The sequence below is a fragment of the Hetaerina americana genome, unplaced genomic scaffold, assembly GCF_022747635.1.
Source record: "Hetaerina americana unplaced genomic scaffold, ioHetAmer1.1.p SCAF_4, whole genome shotgun sequence".
Taxonomy (NCBI): domain Eukaryota; kingdom Metazoa; phylum Arthropoda; class Insecta; order Odonata; family Calopterygidae; genus Hetaerina; species Hetaerina americana.
In genome coordinates, this window is record NW_027286985.1 from 51,153,261 (window position 1) to 51,177,964 (window position 24,704).

Consider the following 24,704-nt stretch of genomic DNA (forward strand, 5'->3'; position numbering starts at 1 on the left):
AGAGCTATTTCCCTCCTTTTTATCACATTTATTTTAATTTATCGGAGTTTTAACCATAGCAATGAAGGAAACGAGAGATGATTGGAAAAGACATGCACTCCAGTTCAACTTGAGGATTTTAGGTAAATGCTGGCTATTAAACTGAAGAAAATTACTTCATAAAAGTACTACAGCCCAATCCTGCAAACACAATTGTTCTAAGATCCCTCTCGGAATAAAATTGCTAATGTTTATGGTTTCCAAACCTATACATCCACCACCTAAGCCTATTTGTGAAGTCATATCAGGGATTCAAGAGGGGTTATGAGAATAATCTGACATAGTTAAGAATGCAGTGCCCTATGCTTCATTGGCTGGTTGATCAACCAACCTTACAACTTTTCAACATTCTGCTGCAGCTCAAGACTTACCATTCCAACTTAAACCGCCAAACTTTGCGTTTGGAAAACCTAACCCCATATGATAAACACTGCCACAAAGCAACTTAATTGTTTCATCTCATAATTTCATTTCTTACTATCATTTAAAGTAGGGAGTCTACCCTAACCATATTTTAACCTTGAGTTTCCACCCGAACACCATCAGTTAACACAACCAAGAGGGATTGAATAACAATGAGTGCCACAAAATCATGTCTCCAAAAACTTAAAACGTTCTTAAATATGGATGAAATACATTAAATACTACCTGTAGTTATAGATAAATTTTTCGGCTAAACAAAAAAAAACTTTAATGCTTACTACTAGGAAAAAAAGAAAACCACAAAAAAGAGACAATACTAACTTATAGAAAAAAGAAACTAAAAGTGAATGTGATTCGCTGATATGCTGACAAATTTTTGACTATTAATTTTGATTTAACACACTCATTTATAAACAAAATCACTGAAAAAGTATAAAAAGAAAGCTATTGACAGGATCTATTACATTTTTTAGCAATATGAATTAAGATAAAAACCTGCAACTTGCATTATTCTTATGATCTATGTGTTATTTACACCACTACTGCTAAGGAAAAGCTACTGTAAATATCATACATTTTTGATCTTTGAATTTTTAAGTTGCAATGACTTAAATGTTTGTCTTCTGCTCTTAACAAATGGTTGATGAAATAACACTACTGAAAAACAATGAGTAAACAAAATGCAGAGAGAAAGCTGATGATTTCAAATGACCTCAGTTTAAGGGCACATACACTAATATAAGACAATTATGAAAATTAGGGCAAAAGTCTTAAGAGGGAAGCCTAGAAGAAGAGATTGAATTAGAATACATTTTCTTCACTCTACATCTTACATCGGCAGTTCTATAAGTACAGAGATAAAAAATATTTTTACTCTTTAGCGCTCCACTTTGTATTTAAGTAAGAATTTTGAAATTAACTCACTTTAAAAAAGCCAATGCCCAAAAAAATTATGTAAGAACTATTGAGGCATTCCATGTCACTTCCTTGAACGATCGAGGGTGACCATGACCATATTCACTCTGATTGCCGACTTTCATGAACTACGTACTGAGACTCTATCACGGAAATTACCTAGTGACATACCTGTAGTTACCAGTCTCACTTGGCTGCCTGCTCGAAACCTTGCATGAGTCACCAAAACTGAGTCATTTAATTGGTAAAATACAGGATTTGCAGCTCATACAAAGGTCAACTTTTTCTTAAAATCAGGCACTTTTCATAAACTGAAAAGTCATACCAGAATACAGCTCATTTACCCACAGTACACCACGGAGAATTATATGACTTGAAAGCTCATGGAATCCTGGCATCACAAAAGCATTGGTGGAAAATCAGTGATACAGGAGGAAATTGGCATTCCCAGGATCTTCTCATGCTCCAGAAAGAGCAAAGCCATAAAAAATATTACATGAATTCAATAGTCCATGTTAGAAGAGGAGTTGGTCAATAAATACTTTAAAAAATTACAAACATATGTTGCAGCATTTCTAAAAAGGTATTTTCTATAGTATCTAAAGTGAAAGACGGTTGAACGGATACAGAACCCAAAAAGACTATCAACTGAGCTACAAATTCCACTGGTCAAAAATGGAAATATTTTACTCATAGCATGAGCAATGGAAACTAGAGCTATGGCAAGAGTGAAACATGAGGGCATAGGCCAAATAGGGCAAGGAGTAAATATGAAAACCTGTCACATCTGTCATAAGTTCCCTGTTTGCATTAGTAGTTAAAGCCAATCACTAAAGTAAATATGGTCAAACTCACCAAAGGTTATCAAAAATAGTTGCCTTTGTGTAATGGAACAGATATATATTTACATTCATAAATCCAAATTAGAAGTTTTACTGATCTTATCCAAATAAGCACTTGGTTCAGTCAAAAAAACCTTAATTAACAACATTATTTCTTCAATTTCAAATTATTCTATTCTAACAGGTGAAAAGATGTCAAATGATGACTTAACAATCTGTATCAACATCTTGCTTCAAGATATGGTATTGGATGAAAATAATTTACCAGAAGAGGGAAGTTTACAACTCCCGGAGGTTTGAACCTAGATCAAATGGCCTGACAAACCCAATAAACTCAGTTCAGCAATGGTCTTATAAGTGTTTTTATTTTACAGGAACTTACTCAAAATATTATTGAAGATGCTCTCTTAGGAATAAAGAACATTGAAAAGGAAGTTGAAAAATAACAATGCTGAAATGTATATTTACTGGCTGTACAGCTTTAAAATATGGTACATAAAACTTAAAATTACTTATATTCACCAGTAAGTCCTGAAGAGCCAACAATAACATTTATTCATTCTATAATGCTTCTCAGGTTTTATGGTCTCAAGGAGAAATAAAAAAATATTTAAGAATACAACTACTTTTAGTATCACATTATTTTTATATAAATCATTTCAGATCCTAATAACCAAATAATTACATTGTGTAAACCATTTGTGTTGGCCTGCCTTGACTATGCCAATTCGAAAACAAATCCAAAGAACAACACATCATTTACGAGAAATATCTGTCTACGAACGGCAAAATTTACAAAGACTCGGTGCACACTTGGCAAACATACTCAAAAATGAAGATGATGCTCATTCACACATTTTAAAACATTCATGCATCCAGTTCTAATCATCTGCCAACATTCATTTGCTCAATAGGGCTATTCTTAAATGATCATTAATTCTGTCATAGACAAGTTCATTGTATCTATACAGTATTTACATCACAGCATTCATTATAGCAAGAGGTATAAGGCTTCAGCAGGCTCAAAACAGTAAGGAGTCCTATAGATCTGTATGTATGAAAACGGACCCTGTCCACATGGTTCATTTCACCTCATGTCCCTGACAAATGATCAGTTGTTCTCCCAGAGCTACCACAACGTTTTCTGCAATCAGGGCAGTACCACTTCCCTTTGGGAGGCACCATAATTCCAACACACTCAAAGTGAAACCACTCTATGGCACATTTCTTGCCGTCACAGGCAATCATCTCGGACACCTCATCGTAGGGACACTGACAGTAGCAATACAGGCTGCCTGTATTTGCCCCGACACTCTCTCCTGGTATTTGTCCTGTAGTACGAAGGGAAGCTGCTGGCAATGGGCATGACGGTCCTTCACTCTGCTCCTCATCACCACTCCAGTCTTCTGAATCACCCTCACTCCTGCCATTCTGACTTTCATTTTCTTCTCGCTCACTGGATGTGTCTGCAATAATTACACATAAATTAGCACATGCATTTAGCTCATTTAAGCAGTAAAATATCACTACAGCCCTGTCAGTTTAACAATGCCTCAACCTGTAAAACACTTAGACAAACCTGGGTGTGTCTGAGGAAAAATAAATTGCATTTATATTAACTATAAATGAAAATTATATATATGAAGAAAAGCACTTGTTCAAATGTGTAAATAAGTACTCTTGATTTCACAGAGCAAGTAGCCCAATTGGTCAAGTTTGGTAATATACAAAATTGGTTTCACTTAAGCAAAGTATTTCTATTGGCATTATAACACTTCTTAGGTGATAATAGTTATAGCCCAATACTGTTAGATACAACTTGTATTTAATTTTAAATACTTGATAATTAACTAAAATGTACAAAACAATAGTAAAAAGATATACATGTCAGTGGTACTCGAAACTTATCGTAAGAGTGAATATGATATTTGAAATTTGTTGTCTCCGGTGTAACTTTATGGAATTTGCATTACATATTGAAATTAAATTAAATAATTAACTTGGCAATTCCACATGCTTATTTAAAAACACGACCCAGGTTTTGACTTTGAACCTGAATGATGTTCAAGTCCAAACCTGGGTCGTGTTTTTAAATAAAGTGTGTGGAATTACAAAGTCATTGATTTCATCTCATTTCAACTAATTTTTGAAGGTTGGGATGCATTGGTTAGATGGGGGATGGAGTAGAGACAGTCATAGATTTTGTAGAGGGTTCCAGAGGATGGGAGATGGTTGAGGACAGTGGGAAACATTCAATTAGGCAGTACATATTCAGATTTAGATGACATATTTATAAATACTAGAGGAGTTCCACCCTTGCCTATCAATTCAACCTTAGGGTTGTGGATAATTGGTTCATGTTATACATGTAAATGTTGACAATGGAACATTTCAACACACAAGATGCAAATCAGAGGCAGGAACTTCTTATTGCAATTTCATTTGTAAGAAAAGTAACTGTGCATTACCTTGTATCAAGCAAGCAAATAATGTATCTCAAGCTACCATAAATTAAGCATTTTAGGTAGTTCACTCGGCAGAACTCAGTAAAACCAACTCTATCAGATGCAGTATACTTTGTCGGTCTCTACCTGCCTATATTAATATTTAAATTCAGCTGTTAGAGACTTCATTTGGGATTCATACAAATATCATAATGCAAGCTTAATATGAATGGACCTACGGCCGTGAAGCAATGGAAAACGAAAAATCTGAGTCGGTTAAATTGATTGGCACCAGGTTTGTTTATTTCAACAAATCCAGTGCCAATCAAGTTCACGGTCTTGGCTTTTTCGTTTTCCAAATATCCTAATAGTGCTGGAACATATTTATTATGTCACTGTTAACTCTAAGCATTGTAAGTGGGGGGTTGAAAATGAAAATAAAAATTTAAGTGCAGAAATTTCATAGAGTAAAATCCATTCCCCTCTATTTCTAACTGAATGCATTAAACAAGCCAGCTACTGAAGGCATCCTCTTACAAATTGTATTTCTAGGGATTTTAACCAGCAACTAGGCAAATGATTTTTACACAGTGAAATTTCAGCATTTTAATGCTCATCTCCATTAAAGTAACTGTCATGGCATCTGCTGTATGCCTTTGAATATGCAAAATAAAATTTGTATGAGGGCATTAAAAACTCACCCTTTCCATTATGAGGGGTTTAATAAAGAAAAATATGCCAGTAGCAAAAACAATGCGTCCAAATTATCCCACACAAAAAGCCAATAAAAGAATAAAAGATATGCCTTTTGAAGATGCTCCTTTGTTTTTTTCTAAGTGGTATATGATAAACATGAACAATATATTTAATTTCTAAGTTTATTTGAGTTTAAATTACAAGATTGCAGCTCAATTATTTTATTATTTTGAAAAATGAAAGATATTATTTTCCAGTGAAAATTCTCCAACAATTTTTTGAGAAACTGAAACATGGTACAAGAAAATAAACATTTCCCTGACAGTGTGAATACATGCTTCTTAAGTGGTGTGTTAGCAGTTAGAAATTACTACTAATTCATGGCAAAAGTATACTGAAATGACCGTTATGAAAGAAAAATACCCACTAATCTTCCTTCATTCGATATGAATTTACACATCATCAAGCCTGATACCATTCAATGTACCTTTGCACAGTATGATCAGCCTTTGAGTTATTATGGTGATACCTTTTTCTTAAAATAATAGTAAAAATTTATGACTGTACATAAAGTAAACTTAGAATAATATAAATGTACAGCTCAAGTTTCCAGAATAATCAGCATTCATCATTCCAGCCCATACTTATTATAAAATGATCAAAATAACAAAATCATTGGTTCTAATTGAAATAATGTACCCAATTTCTCTTTCTTCTCGGTTATTACGCAGCAAAACGTTTCAATGACCTTATTTCACCAATACTTGGCTTGAAATGAGCTTTATCAGCTTGCCTTACTTCCTCTTTGCTTTCCATCCCACAGAACTCCCTCAAGCATATCACACAAGATAATTTACCAACTAAACTGCTAATTATGTCCCTCCAATGTTAGCCAATGCACCACACCACTAAACGTCTGCATCAACAATCACTGCGCTTCAGGCAAACCTTCTTTCATGTTAGCCTATCCACCAGTGCCTAAACATGCCTCCTTTCACAATGTTTCATCCAACAACTGTTTTTTAGTCAATTATTGCCTCCCTTCCACCTCCAGACAGACTGCTAAAACTCAAAACCCTCATGTTTGCCCAGACAGTGCCCACTAGGGATTAGACCCTTCTTCCCGATGACCCACTGAAACCTCTCTCTCCCCTTTATATATTTACACAATCTCTCATCCCAACACCACTCATTGATCAAGACTCCCTTCCTCACATTTAACCACTCCCGTGATTTCTTATTGCCTACAATCGCCCACACCTCCCTCAGAATTACTAAAATTTTACTTCCTATTGGTCACTGGTTCCCACGAAATAGCCAATTCCAATAGAGCTCCAATTTACTCTCAATAATCACATAAACTATACATACACCACATGTATCTCATTACAAATTTGTACCTGATGATGCAGTATCATGGTGAAATGAATTGTACCAAACCAAATAAATTCGGTGGTAAAGTACGTTCTCTCTTCATTTGATAGATATACACAACTTCGACTAAGTGAAGCCTGACCCAGCAAGGTATAAGCTTAACTAGCATTATGCTGCGAAGATTACTGATGATTATTCAGCAAAATTAATTCACAAATGTTATTTTTCCTCTATGTTTGACAAAGGCTTACAATGGCTTAAACAATTTGAGTCAATATTAAGGTGATAGGTTTGCAGGGCCTGGCATTAATCAGGACACTGATGTAAAAGGAAAAAGCATACAGAAGGGAGAAAAATTGAGGAAAGACAGAGTAAAAAGGAAAGAGGAAGCCTAACATATCATCTTGGTAATTGGAAAGTATTGAAGCCCAGGTGATTTATTCTCTAAACCATGATCTTCATAAAATCCAGCATGAGAATTAAAACTTGGTCATTGTTATGTGATACAATACTTTTATTTGCAAGGCCTCGGCCCAACCAATATAAAAGCTTAACTGGATTTTACTCTGGGTGAGTCTGCTCCTTTGTTTACAACAGCAAAATATTGGGTAGCAGAGTTTAAACAAGGCCATACGAGCTGTCAAGACCAGCATCGCATTGGTCGACCAAATCATATGACGACTCCAGGAAAGGTGAAGAAAATCCACCAAGTGATGCTGGATGATAGTCGACTGAAAGTGCATGAGCTAGCACACATAATAGACATTTCAAAAAGTGCGGTACATCGCATATTAACTGAAAATTTGGGCATGAGAAAGCTGTGTGCAAGATAGGTGCTGTGTTTGCTCATACACGAGCAAATCCAGTATTGTGAAGATGTTTCAATTAAGTGTTTGGCAAAGTTTCACAGCAACAAAGCAGAATTTTTGTGCTGTTTCATAACCATGGATGAAACATGGGTCCATTACCTCACACCAGGGGCAAAAGAATAATCAAAACCATGGATTCAAAAGGGAGAACCGGCTCCAAAAGACAGCGGAGACCATTTCATCTGCAGGCATGGTCATGGCATCGGTTCTTTGGGATGCGCTTGGGATAATTTTCATTGACTATCTTGAAAAAGAAAAAACTATCAACGGCGAGGATTATGCAAACTTATTGCAACGTTTGAGCGAAGAAATAAAGCAAAAGCGGCCACATTTGACTAAGAAGAAAGTGTTGCTTCATCAAGACAATGCACCAGCTCAAAAATCCACTATTGCAATGGCCAAAATTCATGAATATAAGTTTGAATTGCTACCTCATGCACTCTATTCCCCAGACTTAGCCACCTTGGATTATTTTCTGTTCACAAACTTGTAAAAATTGGCTCGGTGGTAAAAGATTTTCCAACCATAAAGAAGTGATGTCAGCAGTTAATGGCTATTTTGAGGAGCAAGTTCTTATTATAAACTTATTGAACATTTCTGGAAAGAGTGTACAGAGCTGGAAGGAGACGTTAAAAAGATTGAAGGAGATGTTAAAAAAATTTTTTTCCCAAAATATTTGTTTTTTCTTTGTTGGGTTGGGTACATCTGGGACCACCCTCGTACATTATACCATTATGAATTGTTTTGACTATTCATGAACAATTGCCACCCAGAACATTCAATCTGATCAGTGCACACAATTTCAAAGCATAGGAGCTACTAATAATAATTACCTAAATTATAGTAATTGTAGCATACCTCACTCAGTGGGGTCACTCATTTTCCAGATTACTTCAGGAGGGTTCCCTATTTGGGTTTCAGATTTTCACAATAAGCATGATATCAATTTTCCTGATTTTTTCTCAATTATTCGGAAATAGGGTCAGGTATTTTATGTGGATCATCACCGATCCCATTCCTGTGCCAATGAAGTTACGGATGTCAGTCAATCCATAGTTTCAGGTTATAACAGTTTCAGAATATACAATGACCCAAAGCTAAGATAAACTGATTTTGAAAATGTTAGGAACATCTTTCTCATTTGGAATTCTTGATTCACAACTTAAATTCCTGATTCTACAAATAATGATTCTTTGCCACCTTTTCACCTGAATTTAAGATATTAATTAATAATCGAGACTTCCAAACAGAGTGGCCAATTTTTCACTATAATGAGAGGTCTGATGCATTTTTCAAAAAACATTTTGGCTCCACCCAACAACCTATTACTGGCCCCATGCAGCAGAATTAAAAAATTCAAGGCTTCATGCATAAAACAAGATATTTCCCATTACCATCACTTGAAATTTAAATATTTTAAGAAGCAGATCAGTGGAAGGCTCTATGGCATTTCTCCCTAGTATTTTCCAGGCAATGTTATTTAGTTACCATTTGATTTCTTCAACACAGGGGACATAAGATCATGTTTTCTTTACGCAGTGTTGAGTTTGTGGTTTAGAGCCACCAGTATGTGAAATTTCTAATTTTCTGGGTCTTCTGCAAAGAGGCTAAACAGTTTTGTACACGCATGCGAACTATCACTTTTATTATTCTTACCGGTAATTTACTGTTTGACATTGGTTTAGGATGGACAAAAGCTACCAAGCTATCAAACAGGAAGAAATAGGTTGCGGAGTTTATCGGTGGCCATGAAAACCTCCAAGATATGTGCGAAGGACATCCTAAAAGGGCAACCACACCAGAAATCATCAAAACAGTGCACAATATGATTTTGGAAAATCAGCATATGAGGGTGCATGAAATTAGTAGTACTGTAGGGATATATAAAGAATGCATTAATTACATACTCCCTGCGGAACAAAAATGTATCCAGAACACAACTTGGTTCCTTTTAGTGAGTGATCTCCTACATTCACCTGTGATAACAGGTGAAACATGGATTCACCAATATACACCGGAATTGAAACAACAATACAGGCAGTGGATAGAGGCTGGTTTTTCAGCTCCAAAAAAGGTGAAAATGGTGCTATCAGCGGGAAAGCTCATGGCATCAATTTTTTTGGAATGCAAAAGGAAATCTGATGACCTACTATCATGAAAAAGGTAAAACAATAACTGGGATAGATAACTTTAACCTTCTAACAAAACTGGATGGAAAAATTTATGAAAGCAGACTCAGCTAGCAGAGGAAAAATGGTTTTCCATCACGAACAATTCACCTTCCCATAAAAGTGTCTTGGCAATGGGAAAATTGAGTGAATTGCACTGGAACAACCACCCAATTCTCTAATTCTATCGATTTGGTTCCCTCATACTTCTATCTCTTATGTTTCCTTACTGGTCACATCTTTCATCCAATCAAGAAGTGATTGTGGCTCAAGGTAAGTATTTTGCAGCACTTCTGACAGAACACTACAAAGACAGGATAACGAGATTGGAGCACCACTGGATGGTTTGAAATAATATTAAAGGCAAGTAGAAAAATACTGCGTTCTTTAAAAACAAAATGGTAATTTTCATCATCAGGCCGAGAACTTTTCAGATTACCCTTGTAATTGTGTAAATAAGCACTAGTACCACTCCTTCAAAATCACTTGAATATGGCCTTCCTCTATGTTGATCCTCACCCCCGATACATTTGGTGGAATTGTACCCTTTTTGTTTTTTTACTACTTTATCCCTGAGCTTGGGCAGGGGGTTCTGCATTGACAAAGTTACTAAGTTGGTAAACTTGTTACTAAGCGATGGATGCATTCCAGTTGTGCAGCGCAGCCCAGTGCACATTGTGATACTTCCACTTTTCATCAGTGGAAGTTAGAGTGCACAAAACACGAGTCAGGCATGTTTCATGTGAGCTTTATCATTGTTCGTACCATATGTGATCACTTCTGTGTTACATTAACACACCAACACAAGGTTGATAACATTCAGTTTCCTTAGTACTCTAGAAGTGGTTTGTTTGAAGTAAAGTAATGGGTCAAGAGATGATTGAATATCATTTAATAAATAAGATAAAGAGATTTCATTCTAGCAAAGGAATACATGTATAATTTGACAAAATAAGAATTTGTATAATTTAATCTTAATTATTGCATCAAGATGAAAACTCCTAAAGCACTCATTCATTACTAATATTTCAAACTCCTATAAAGCCCAAAATGAGAAGTTTATGACTTGTAAAACTATAATTATTAAAGATATACTGCATTTCAGAAGAATAGATTCATTAAGTTAATGATGAAAAGTTTAATAGGATGTAGGAAAAAGGAAAAGGTTTAGAGAGAATAAGTAGACAACGGCCAGATACTATAAACAATTAATTTACCATGTGAGAACAATGAATACAAGCTCTAAAATAGCTATGGCCTGGAAGAATCCCCATTTCAACTGGTCAGTTGTGTGTTGGACCGCAAGTTTCTAATGAATGTGCCAAACCAATAGATTTTTTTGTTTTTTTTTTACTGACACATAACAAACAACTAGTGAGACTAATGATTATACCAGGCATAAAATTACCCAGAAAGAACTATCCCAGGGATCCACTTGGGAATAATCAGAAAGAGGTGACAGGAGGGGAAAGGCTTTTCTGGGTGTAATGTTAAATATGGGTGCATTGAATCAATCAAACCAATGGATTTTCAGTCCCATGCACCAACTTTTTAAGCTGTGTTCAAAAGGTAGAGGTTCTTGCAACTATTTTGGATGTTGCACTTGAAACACGATCAAAAATCGAGTAAATATTATAGAACAAGAATCACGAAGGTTAAGTCCTTCTTGTCACATAGGGAAATGGAATTTAGAGGGATATTCTGTCCTTGAAGGGAAATATGTTGTTGGTTTCAGAGGAAAGATAGAATCCATTGCATATAATTCTATAGAGTCAACAAAATGGGGTATTCTTTTATATGCCCTCTCAAATTCCAATTGTGGTTATGTGTATATATTTGACACCATGGTGAGACCTTATCTCCCTTTCACTAGCAGAATAGTTTCAGAAGTTCAAGAGAAATCAAAGAACACAGGGCCTGATGCTCAAGACTATCATTTCATCAATGAAAAATGCTACACTAACATAACCCTTGCACAGAAATTGCTCCAGCAAAAAACAGACCTGACAGGAACAACAATGCCCAGTAGAAAAGACAATCCCACTATAATCAAACATCCCAATCTAAATAAAGGAAAGGTAGTTGCTTACAGGAATCCAAACGTAATTCCTCTTGCATAGACGGACAAGATGGTAGCCACATTGCTCAGTAGATGGGACGATTTACAGACATAGTCAGTGGAAAAGGGAGTGAATGGTGGTAGGAAAGAAATGATTTTCAAATCCAAGGTCGTGACTCACTACATAGAATTAATGGGGGGAGTTAATTAGGCAGACTACTCAGACACATACTGTTTTATGAGAAAGACTCTAAACAAGATGGCATAATTTGTTTTTCTGGGGACTTAGGTCAGTATTGTGAATTATTGCATGCTGCACAAACACACAAAAAAAGAAAGCCAATGCCACACATAAAATTAATTTGGAAACTTGTGCGTGATCGCATGGGGGAATTCAGAGGTAGAGCACAGACTCCTTAGGACAGATTATCATCCAAAAAGCCAGATCAGCGCTTAGATGGAAATTTCCATGTAATCATACTTCAGCCAAACAAAAACCATGAAGATTGTGTGGTTCGCTCAAATAGAAAAGTCTAAGGTGGAAGCAGATTGACAATTTATACATGTGAATGTAATCCAGGTCACCTGGATGAATGTTTCAGAAAATATCATACTATGAAAATTAATAAAAATTATAATTTGTAAGAATACAATAAACAATTTTCACTGTAAATCTCCAAATACCCAATTTTATGTGAAGAGGAATAAGGGTTTTCATTCTGGTGCCACTGTTAATGGAAATGGTGTATTTGAAAATTGAATGCTGAATGGACTACGAGAATTAACAGAATTACACCTGGGTGCAAATGGTTAACATCAAAAGCCTTAGTTTAGTTATTAGCTCAGTATTTACCCTATTGAAAAGGGGACTTCCAATTGAATGTGGAGTTGAGTAAGCATAAAAAACATAGTTGACCAAAATATAATAGCATAGTTTTCAAGTTTATTTAACTATTCAAATATACTATATAGTAAGACACATTGGGGGGTCACCTGTAGAGGGAATATTGAAAAATATACCACAGAATACAAAGCCACATATACGAGGTCTGTACAATAAATATGCGAACTGGTGCAATCTGACATCCATGACGCGGACTAGAGTCCCGCCCACTAGCAGCACTAGTTGCCTGAGACCCTTGAGCCATCTGTGCTTGGCTGATCGCTGAGTTGTGCGAATGGTGCCAGTTATATTAGTTTCTGTTGTGATTGCTTTTACTCTTGGTCAAAAAAATAAATTGACAAAATCACGGAGCAACAAATCAAAATCAAGTTTTGTGAAGAACTGCAGTAAAAGTAATCAAGAAATTACTGAAATGTTGACAGCTGTTTACAGTGATAATTTTCGGAAGAAAACATCCATTTTCAAGTCGATTAAATCAAACCAAAAAAAATCAAGAAAAAGTCAATAGAAACTCTGAGTAATGCTCCTGGTTTTCTTAGATTTCGAAGGTGTTGTTCATCATGAATTTCTTCCTGAAGGGCAAACAGTAAATGCTGAGTTCTACCTTACAGTTTTCAAGCATTTGAGAGATCGCGTGCGTCATGTGCGACCAAATTTGACTCAAGGCGCGATGGATGGATCCTTCACCATGGCAATGCACTGGCACTCATTCTCACTGGCTCACTCACCGGCATTCAGCATTGATTGCTCATCAGTTTCTGACCAAAAATTCAATCACCATCCTTGAGCATCCTCCTTATTTGCCAGATCTCACCCCCGTGACTTTTTCCTATTCCCAAAATGCAAAAATGTGATGACGGGACATCACTGGGAAGATGTGGACACGATAAAGCCAGAAACCACAAGAAAACTAAAAATCCTAACTGCGAAGGACTTTCGGGTGTTTTAAACAGTGGAAAAGAAGATGGAATAACTGCATAGCAACGAATAGAGAGTACTTTGAAGGGGACAAAATCTATGTAGACAAAAGTTTGCAAAATAAAGTTTTTATGGCCTCAATTCCTGTGCTCATTTTTGTTCATTGTTCAGGGATACATACATCTAGAAAACCAAGTTCAAATAGTAATCAACGCTTTATCCACTGAGAAATTTCTTACATTTGCAGGCACATCAGAAAAGGACTATGTTTAGGTAGTAGTCTCACATTTTCAGAAGCTTCTTAGAAAATAAGTTCATATGGTTAAAAATTATATCTTCTTTTCTGCTTTTTTCCTTAGGTTTGTAGAAAACTGCTGCCATTTTGTTCTTATATTCTAACATTTTGTTCTTAAATTCTAACAGACTGTTTCAAATTTCTTGTTCATAGACAGTAGGATTGAATGCATTAATCCCTTTTGATCCTCTATAGAGTGCCAAAGGTAATTTGTTTCTGTTACTCATTCGCATGAGGATCAACTATTGTGTGGATACATTTTAATTTTACTTACAGCGGAACAGAAAATTTAAAATTCCTTCTACAGAATGATATTTGTTTAGGTGAAAATGGCAGCATTCATAAGTAATTTAATACAGCACATGAAATTTTATAATTCCTACAGGGAAACTGTTAAGAATAGAATGTCATGAGAACCTCTGGTGTTATTAATCCAATGCAGAGCATTGCGCTCTCCACTTATTTTCTTTTCTTAGTATACAACTAAGGCAAGTCACAGTTTAAAGGTTGTCTATCTTTAACTGAAGCACCATATAACAGAAGACTGACAAATGATTCATTTTAATACAAGGGTCTATTTTTGGTAACTTTCCAATACACATTCTAAACCTTTGTCCAGGATCATTGACCTCTTTTGGATGCAATTTTAAAAATCAAAAACTTTCAACTAATCAAACCAATCAAACTACAGACATTAGATCTCAGATATTCTGCTACAAGAAGACATATGTAAATGTGCAAAAAAGGGTCACATGGTTTTCCATTACTTTTCATCCTCAGTATTGCTTTGTTTGCTTGATTATGATGATTATATTGGGCAATTGATTCATTGATCATATTATTAATTTTGTGATGCAATATACTGACAAATTAAAATGGAACCATGTTATTTTCACCGGACAGACTGTTAAAATTTACTCCTATCCCAGATTCCCTGTTAAATGCATCCTTATCAGCACCCAAAAATGAAATAAATAAACGAGTTTTAATAGATTGATCCTAATAAATATGAATTTTTAGTAAAACATTAACTTTCGATAACTAAGACAGCATATTTTTCTTCATTTTTAACAGAAAATCTACCACATGCTCTGTTAGTCCCTATTAATACTTATCAGCTAGAAACTCGTTAGCAAGAGTAACAAAATTTATTTAAACAGTACACAACCATGGCCTGATATTATTTTGAAATAGTTTCAAGCCTTAAACATATACTATGTAGAAACATGATATTACTCCTTAATTCTTTCTAATCTTTTTTCATGAATTATGAACTCTCAGTTTAGGGAAAGGTTATAAAACCTCTATAACACACAGAGGGATTAGAATTTTTTGCTTTATCCTATGAATACTTAGGAAAGTAATAAGCAAAATAAAACTCGAGAATCTTATAAATACACAATAATATTGTTGTTAAACTATTTTGGGAATGCAATACCTACCAAATAGAAACAACATAGTAAAAACAACAATAAAAGGTAACAAAAAAGTTACAAAATGACAGTTTTCATGTGTAAAGTAAGCCATTTCCTATGAATTATGAATGCCTTAATCCTTTGTGATGCATGGAACTTAGGCTTACCCATTCTGCTCGGTAGATTTGTTTACAAGCAAACACACACATGAAACACTTCTCTATAAAGCATGGCCTGTAATTAACTAAAATATTGGTCTGTAGATAAATTCAACTATTTAATAAAGTAAGGGAAACTGAAAAAAGGAGACAATAAAAGGCTAGTTAATAAAGAAGCATGATTACTTGATGAGAAGGCTTGTCAATACTAAATAATATGATATTATTCAACTTTGAGTAGTTCCTAGGTGTTAAGCAAGGATTTTTTTTTTAACCTAAGATATAAAGTTCACACTTGGCTAGACACTTTCAATTACATGGGAAGCAGCTGCTCTACATATCTTTAAAAAAAAAATAGCAGGTAAAAGTCATCTTACTTGAGTAAATAAATTAATGTAATTTTTTCAGCATTTGCCTACATACTGGTATAATGCAAAGAATATTTTAAATTTTTTAAATTGTGCTCATAAAAACATGTTTCATCCACTCTGGTGTACATTCATCAATTCCAATTCATATAATGAAAGACATTGAGAGCCTAAAAATAATATTTTACCAAGTAGTCATTCTTCTTGTTACATCTTGACCCATAAATACTTTGCCAAAAGGCTCCCAAACCATAGCTGGCTGGAAAATGTAATCATTCGCACACCCAATTATTAAAGAACCAAGAATCAACTTTCCTTGCTTAAATATAATTTCTTTACTTGAACACGATGTTCCCAACCTTTTCTCATTCATACCCAACATAAATATTCCAAAGATTTCCATGCTCCTGCAAGCATATTAGCAACAAAGTTCTGACAAAATTTGATTGAATTGGGAGCCTCCAACGAAAAAGAAACAAAAAAAATTGTTTTAAATTCAACTTTATGGAATGATTATAACTTTCATCATTGAAGATTATTTGTATGGTATATTGGTGATTAAGCGATGAAGGCAACAGCATTTTCCTGTTTCCTCACCATTGAGTAAGTGACAAATGTGGCAAAATAATGTGCGAAGCAAACCCTTATTAAAATGATTTGAAAGTTGCAATAAGTATGATAAATTTACTAATTGACAATGATGGCGATTTTATTTATTTCTTGAATAACGACCTAGCTTAAAATAATAGCACATTGAAAATTCTTCAATATTTACATTATGCTTCATTTACAGTAGAGCAAGAACAGTATAAGCAAGATTATATAAAGTTAAGGGCTATAATTTTATGTATGGTATGAATCCTATACTGGGCATCATGAAGATATAATCATAGACTAAAATCATTGCATCATATTGTTGTGAAATGGTGATTAGGGTTTAACAAGCATTTTCTAAATGTTGTTGAGTCATGAGGTTTTATAATTCCCACTCAAGTTTGAAAAAAAAGTGGAACAAGAACACAGAGTAGGGTAGACTAGCATTTTCTAATTATAAAAAACTAAAATTTTCAACTGTCAATGTAACGCATGCAAAATATTTGAAGGTGCCTTCATGTGCACCCTTCAGCAAATATTAGCATTTGGACAGAGGAGCTTATATTTAGAAATATCAAATACCCTATACTTTCTGTTCCCTTCTATTCTTAAAATGTCAGGCTTGCTTAACAAAAACATTTACTTAATTTTGCACAAAGAAGGGTCAAAGGATGGGGATTAGACTGAAAAAAATATTCAATGCAACCAATCTTTCATCCAAAATTCACTTTTGGCCAATCTAGACAATTTCGCTGTGGAATCCAATGAATCTTCAATTTTATCAATTAAAATTATTTCTTTCTAACCACTTTTGAAGAAAATTGGCCAAACTCTGAAAAGTGCACTAGATATGATTACTTGAAGCTCCCACATTTTGAAATTATCAAACACCCAAACTTATTGTGATGGTTGGTGAACTTCTATATATTTTTCTGTATGATTTTTCCTGTATATGAAGAACTATGTCCACAGTGAAAATGAAAAGAATTGATCAAACAAGCTGAAGCCAATGGAACAAAAGTTAATTGATACAATAACTTTATAGGACCAACTTAACTAAGGAAAATAACCAAAGATTACATACCAGCATCTTGATCTTCTACTTCAGCACGAGCCTGGTAAACGGGATGATGTAGGGATGACATGCCATCAATGCTGGCCCGACTAGCTGGCTCTGATGCATATGAAACTAAAATACCTTGGCCAATGCTGGACTTCTTTCTTTTGGGAAATTTTCCACTCTGGTTTAGCACAATAGTTAGTTTCCCACCGCCACTGCTAGCAGGGATGGATCCAGAAGCAGCAGGTCCACTACCATTTTCATTTTCTTCATCACTGGAATCACCATAAAACCTTTTTGGCACTCTCTTGCGCTTTGATAGTCTTAAACCATCATCACCTTCCATGACTGAGGTTGGGGTGGTGGGATCACTGGCGATATGGATTACAGATGAATTGAGCAATGCACCAGCAGAATTATGAATCGTATGAACTTGTACAGGTGGCGTTAGTTTGTAAGGCTGGTGGACTGATTCTACCCTTGGCCTCCTAACAGCTTTGCCCATCTTAGGAGTGGGAGTACGAACTTGATCAGACAAACACTTGTCATTATCAGTCTGCTTTCTGGTTAATTTTGATATTATGTGGGGCCGTTTTCTTTTGCGGCCTCTCTTTTTTGGTTGAATTAATGGCGTACATCCCTCTGAAATATTGTCTAATGGGTTCCTGACTTCAGGCTCTGGTGTGGGCATTGGCGGGGCAGGTGGTGGCACCACCACAGGAGGAGGGGGAGGAACTGGAGGTGGTAAAGGAGTAGAGGTGTGCTGCCATTGGCGGGATGTGGTCGGTGATGCAGGGTGGGAAGCTGGAGATTGTACTGACATAGCAGGGGAAGGTAATGAAACATCTTCAATGGTTGCGGTGGATGGGGAGTTGCCTGCTACTACCCTTGAGAAAGCCAAGGAAGCAACTGTATTATTGTGAAATTTGCGGGGCTGCTCATCATAAAAGTCTTCGTCTGTTTCAGATTCATCGGTCTCCAAATCTGACTCCCGAATCATTACTTCACGAAGGGGGGGAGTTTCTTCTTTAGCAATAATGGTGTCAACCCGAGTACCTCCATCCTGATTACTACCCGGTGAATGGATCCCACCATCACCTCCACTTGCAGGTTTGTCCTCCTGTCGGTTGTTATTCCCCATGTGTCGCCTCCGCTTTCCTTCTTTCCGCCTGTCCCTCCTAGATGCCTTGTTGGCTCCCCTCCCAGAAGTGACAGAGCTGTCAGAATCACTTCCACTGGAGGAGGAACCAGAGCTACTACTCGAACTGGAGCAGCTGCAATTGGTGCCACAGCTACAACTACTGCTGTCACTATCGCTCGAGTCACTTGCCTCAGAAGAAGAGCTGCCACTACCTGCCTTCTTCCTCTTCTTAGGACTCTTTGGCTGTTTCTTTGGAGATGCCTCTCGCATCTCTGTAGGATTCACATCAACCTCATCAGATTTCCGGCCCTCAGATGTGTTAGAGCAGTAATTGTGATCAAAGCCATCATCCTGCTCCTCGTTGTTCACCTCGTCAACACTATCTGTCACCTTCACCTCTTCCTGCTCCTCCACCTGCTCCTTTACCTCTTCGGCACTATCACGAGAGAAACAGTAATCATGCTCAGCTTTTATAATGCGAGCCATCAAACCTAAATCCTCTGATTTACAAGAGGCATTTGCTAAATTTGAAGATGTTTCCCCAAAATTAGTTTTAGGTTCCTCCAAAGTAGCTGTATAAGTTTTAAAATTATCCCATATGCCATCAACAAATTCAACTGGTTTGGCCTCTTCCTCAGGTACCGGGCTGTTATTGCCAGGATCCTGCTTATCACTATCATCACACATTTCACTAGCTGGTTCATTACTATTATCAGCATTCCGTGCTGTAGAGGAAACTTCATCATCTGAGTCATCACTTTCAGATGATAAATTCAGGGGAGGTAAATCCATTACATCCACCAACTTTTTAATGGTTTTTTGGTCTTTTTCCACATCAGCACAGTTAATTTTATTACAGTCATCAGACATGCTTTTTTCTTTACCCCCACACACAACATCTGAAATTTGATTGTAACGGGAAGATTTGTATTTTAATTTAAAGCCATCTCTGTTGTCCTCATCAACAGAAACATCTTCATCTACCTTATTTTCATTCAAATGTGGAGTAATTGATGTGTCTCTATTACTTTGATCGCTGCTATCATTGTGGCCACTTTGATACTCTTCTTTAGGTGATGCTTTTAAGTCAATGGCAACATTTTCAGTATCACTAAGATTATCTTCTGCAGCTTTGGAATTGGGATCTCCGTGCTTGAACTCCTGATGCCTTACCACAAGCCTTTTGGAAATGAAATGCTGGCCACACTCAGGGCAAGCATGAGGTGCTTCCCCAAGGTGAAGTCTACGATGCACCCTTAGAGCAACTGCACGACTGAATGTGGAACTACATTCTTCACAAGTGAAAATAGCAGGAGGAACACAAAAATGATACACATGCGGCCATTTCTTCTGCAAACATCTCTTGCAAAGAACACTCTCAGTGCCATGTTTCCAAAACAAATGTTTTGTGATATCTGGTTTGTTGCGATATGCTATGTCACACCTGTAACACAAGTGATTCAATTTGTGTTTCCAAACATGTCCAGATAGTCGCTGCTGATCTCCAGTAACCTCTAGACATACATCACAAGCATGATGTCTTTTCCGCAAATGAACCATGAAGCGAAATGCGGATGGTAAATTGTCTGCTGAGCAGAAACAGCACCTGAAATTTGGTCTTTCATTTGGAACATAAACCCCAGGGCAGAGATGGCATAAAAGCTCACTGTAGCTGTAAAAATTGCATTTGCACATAATGCAAAGTAAATTTGTCTTTTGATGCATTTTCCTATTGTGAACGTATAATTCTTTATGAAGTCCTGTGGCAAAGCGGCACTGAAAGCACTCATAAGTCTTTGAAAATACTTTCGAAGCTGAGGTATCTGTATTATCATATGAGTCGCAGTTAAAACAAGATTTTTCCAGAAGAGCCAATGAATTTTTAAGAATTTCCACAAACTTACTGACTGCTAGCCTATCAACTGGAGATTCTGAAACTACATCATTCTTTGTCAAGTTATTACCATCCGATATCTCCTGACTACTTGATAATCTGGCATCATTGCTGTGATCCACTGGGGATACACACAGTCTCTCATTTTCATATCCTTCCTTCTTTGTAATCACATCAGGTTGAAACCTATGTTCAGCTAGTAAGTGAAAAGCTAATTGCTTTCCATTAACAGCAATTTTTTTGGCATGAGTGCAGTAGACACATGAAAAACATGCAACTTTGACTGCTTCTTTAAGTAAATCCTGTATCCTATAACACTCAAAATTCTTTTCCAGAGGCAGTAGGGTAACTGAAACCTCTTCACCAGCTAACTGGATTCCTCCACCATCATCAGATGTATCATTTAACATTGCTGGTTCTTGGGCTACTTCTGGGCTCATTTCAATTCCATTTTGTTGAGTCACTTCAGGTTCATTTTCTTTCTCATCCACTTCTATAGGCCTATCAGTCTCTAAATCTTTGTCCTCGTCATCATCATCAGCCTGTGAATTTGTACCCTCACTCTTTTCCTCCTTTGTAACAGAACCTTCTTCATTGGACTCATTTGTCAAGGACTTCGGTGACTCAGAAGAGTAATCATTTCCATTAACATTACTATTGTCTAAAACAAACTGAAAATCATCAGTCAGCTTTTCCTCATCATCAGTTAACATAGCCTTCAAAGATTCTTTGAATGAATGTTGACTAACTTCCTGTTTTTCTTCACATTCTGCTGACAGTGGAGACCTTTCCTTCATTCCAATCTGGGAGTCCTCTGTTGCATCTGAAATTGAGTGATCCATGTTAATATCTCTCTCTTCCTCGTCACTTGGCATCGAAACATCCTCCACATGATCTGAAACATTTGAAGTTTCTTTGTCTACAATTTCTGAAGATATTATCTTATCTTCTAACTCAGTCTTATCTAATTCCCCGGCACTACTCATAGCCGACTCACTTTTTGGTTTGCTTTCATTACCAGGAGCCTGTATATTACTTTCCACAGTAGAGTCATCTAATTCATTCCTCTCCAAAACTGAAGGATTTTCAGTTAACTGTTCACCCCCATCCTTATCAACACAATCTAGCTCATCCAAATGGTTGTCCGAATTTAACTCTTGTGATACCAATTCCTCAGATGAATTATTTATTACAGGGGGTATCGCTTCATCCATATCCACTCCACTATCCTCGGGGGTAGTTTCCCATGAGTCTTTACTTTCGACTCGCATCGTTATCTGATCACTATTTGGATCACCTTTTTCAAAAATCACAACCAGCACATTGTCTTTTCGCTTGAGTGCTTTCTTTTCAGCTACTCGGATATGCAACTGGCACAGATTTGCTGCATTGTTGATAGTACAGTCGCCATCAACATCTGTTGCTCCCTGATTGGAACTTGAATTTCTTGAGCAGTCTAATGTTGATGTCCCTGATGAGCATTCATTGCTTTGAATTGAGTTATCACTACACTTCCCCCCTCCTGGGAAATCACTTTGTCCTTCACCGTTCCCTCCACCAGACATACTCCCATTACTCTCCCCTGTGGCTGCCGCAAAACCACCACTTCGACAGCTATGATCAAAGAACTCATCACCATCTGAGAATATTCGCTCGCAAGTACAGCATACAAGAAGACAGGGACTTTGCCGGGAGGAACGAAAAGCATCAGCAGATGGATGGGAAGCTTCGATAGCTCCATGAGATGATCCAAGGTGAAGAGCCAACCTTTCAGCACGAGAAAACATTGCTAAGCAAGAGAGACATATATGTCTACGATGAACAGACTGCATGTGCAAGAATAAATCCCAGCTTTCATAATATCTGTCACAGGCTGAGCATAAAATCAGCTTTTGAGTAATACGAAGGTTGGAACCAGATGCTGCCAATGTTGCACAGGCAGCTGCCTCTTCTGAAGTAACCCCACCAACCACACCAGGGCATGCCACCTGATGCTCCCTCAACATTCCAACTGACGCAAAATTTGTTTCACCACACTTATGACATTTAAACTTTACTGCGGGTTGAAGGCCTAAGCACTGTGCATATTCAGTGCAAGTAAGAGGAGCTGCAACGGCTAATGGTCGGGGCGCTGTCTCTCCACGGCTGCTCCCAACCATTCGTAGAGGGCAACCAGGCTTCCTATCCCTTTTCCTTTGTGCTTTTTTTCTAGGCTTCACTCCCGCAAAACCTGCCACTTTCGAACCTTCTACCTGGGCAGTCACTTTTTTACTAGGTTCATTGTTTGCATCAACAATAGGATGGGGCTTCTTTGCCTTTTTTGGAGCACTTTCCTTTAATTGTTTTGGTTGTTTAACAACAGCACTTATTTTATTATCTGTAGATCTGCGATTTCGAATACTTCTTCGGACAATATCACAGCCACTGTATTCCCCATCGTTGGTTCGAAGGGCGGACTGCAACTCACCTTCATTTTGCAATTCATCGCTTGTGGTATTCTCGGGCACTTCTAATTCACAGTTGAACTCTGATGGTTTCACAGACAAAGACCCACTATCTTCATTTCCCCCCCTTGTTTCATGACCTTCGGGCTTTTCGGAACAGATTTCATCTTTCACTGATACCTTTAATTGTTCCACGGATTCACTGCCCATCACATTCTCTGACCCGTCAGATTTCAGAACTTCGTCCTCATTATTGGAATTTGAATTCTGATCGCATGTGGGGCTATTAACGCTAGTATTTGACAACTCGGCAGATTCTCCTGGATCTCCATTGTTAGTGGCTATGGTCGAGCCAGCGGCATTACCATATTCCATTGCCAATATTTTACTGCCAAGTTAACACAAGGTTCACCTGCAACATGAAAAAATGCATTAACTTCACTCATTCTCCACATTTCTTAGTCAGACATAGCCACTTTTCGGGTAAAATTTGCTTCAATGGATTAATATACCAGCGCAACTGAAATCTTAGCACTACCCATTTGGTTGTCGTTGAACGGAAAATAAATAATTAAAATGTAAAGTGAAATTCATAACCTGTTTCTGAATGCCAGCATTTATAGGGGGAATTCGGCTTTTAAAGACTTAATAATGATGACAATACAATTATGAACCCAACAGCAGTTAATCAACATGGGACAACGATTAACAATTGACTTTCAGTTAAAACGTATAACAAAACAATTTAAATTATCTGAAGGTAAGCATTTTTTTATCTAGTAACAGATTGCATATGACAGCGGTGATGCAGGGAAAAATTGGATATCTTACAATGAATTAACGCTATTAAGAATTAATACAAACGATTCAGTGGTTACCGCAAACTCATTGGAATCTAACGAATGAGTAGTCATGCAATGGGGTTAATGCGTTTGTTAAGCATGAACACAGGCTTATTTGGCTGGGAAAGGTGAACAATAAAGAGTTTATACGCCTGTTGCGATGATTAAGGTTGATAAACATCTTCGTTGTCCCTTCACAATACACATTACACCATATCACTATTATATACTTCAAATATCGATACTACACTCCAAAACATGGATGTATCATGGCCGTATTGTTAAGGGTTTCATTAAAATTACTGAAATGAATGTTACATTTTCAATCAGACAGTGAAAAACCCTAATTAAAATCTACAATTATTTGCTTCCTCTGTGGCCAAAATGGTTTCTCAGAGAAAAGATGGAGGATGATATAAGAATAATAAACAGCTACTTACTTGAGAGTATAAAACACCAATACTGATTCGAACATTAGCGAATCACTCCAGAAATTAGACCCATTGATTGTTGACGAGCGTGAAAAACATTAATCGCTGACTTCCCCGCCTTTATATTTTGGAAAATGGCGTCACCGCTTCTGCAGCACTTCGTTGCAAATGTCTTACGATTGGTTGGAAGCCATTTTCGACTGTAGTGACACCTTGTTCATCGAAGAGGCAATTCCATCTTGAATTTTAAACATTAGAAAAGACATTTAGTTTTGTTTGTACTTTGTCTTTCGCCTGTGTACTATAGTGCATTTGATTCATAAGCTACGCTTATTTCTTAAATGGCCGATATATGTAAATTAACACAATTTATAATAAACGACTGTTCGGCAGTAGACATTGCGGCCCCAT

The 24,704-nt window shown here is 36.8% G+C and overlaps 2 protein-coding genes across 2 annotated transcripts in view; one reads left to right on the plus strand and one right to left on the minus strand.

The window, feature by feature from the left end:
* Positions 1-2,665, plus strand: part of LOC139692200 (cilia- and flagella-associated protein 251-like) — a 16,021-nt gene extending 13,356 nt beyond the window's left edge. The window contains exons 8-9 of the mRNA XM_071590262.1: positions 2,404-2,513; positions 2,594-2,665. Of these exons, the coding sequence (XP_071446363.1) occupies positions 2,404-2,513; positions 2,594-2,665 (182 nt within the window). The remainder of the gene's footprint in view (positions 1-2,403; positions 2,514-2,593) is intronic.
* Positions 2,551-24,693, minus strand: MESR4 (misexpression suppressor of ras 4). Its single transcript, XM_071589671.1, has 3 exons — positions 24,303-24,693; positions 17,566-23,432; positions 2,551-3,685 (listed from the first exon to the last, which is right to left on the minus strand). Exons 2-3 carry the CDS (start codon positions 23,393-23,395, stop codon positions 3,312-3,314), a joined length of 6,204 nt encoding a protein of 2,067 aa, XP_071445772.1. The 5' UTR covers positions 23,396-23,432; positions 24,303-24,693; the 3' UTR covers positions 2,551-3,311.
* Positions 24,694-24,704: the final 11 nt, after the last annotated feature.

Excerpts from the sequence above, each read along its gene's own strand:
- MESR4 (XM_071589671.1), bottom strand. The coding sequence starts at position 23,395 with ATGGAATATGGTAATGCCGCTGGCTCGACCATAGCCACTAACAATGGA. Across the intron at positions 3,686-17,565 it reads AGTAGAAGATCAAGATGCTG|ACACATCCAGTGAGCGAGAA; the intron begins GTATGTAATCTT and ends TAATTATTGCAG.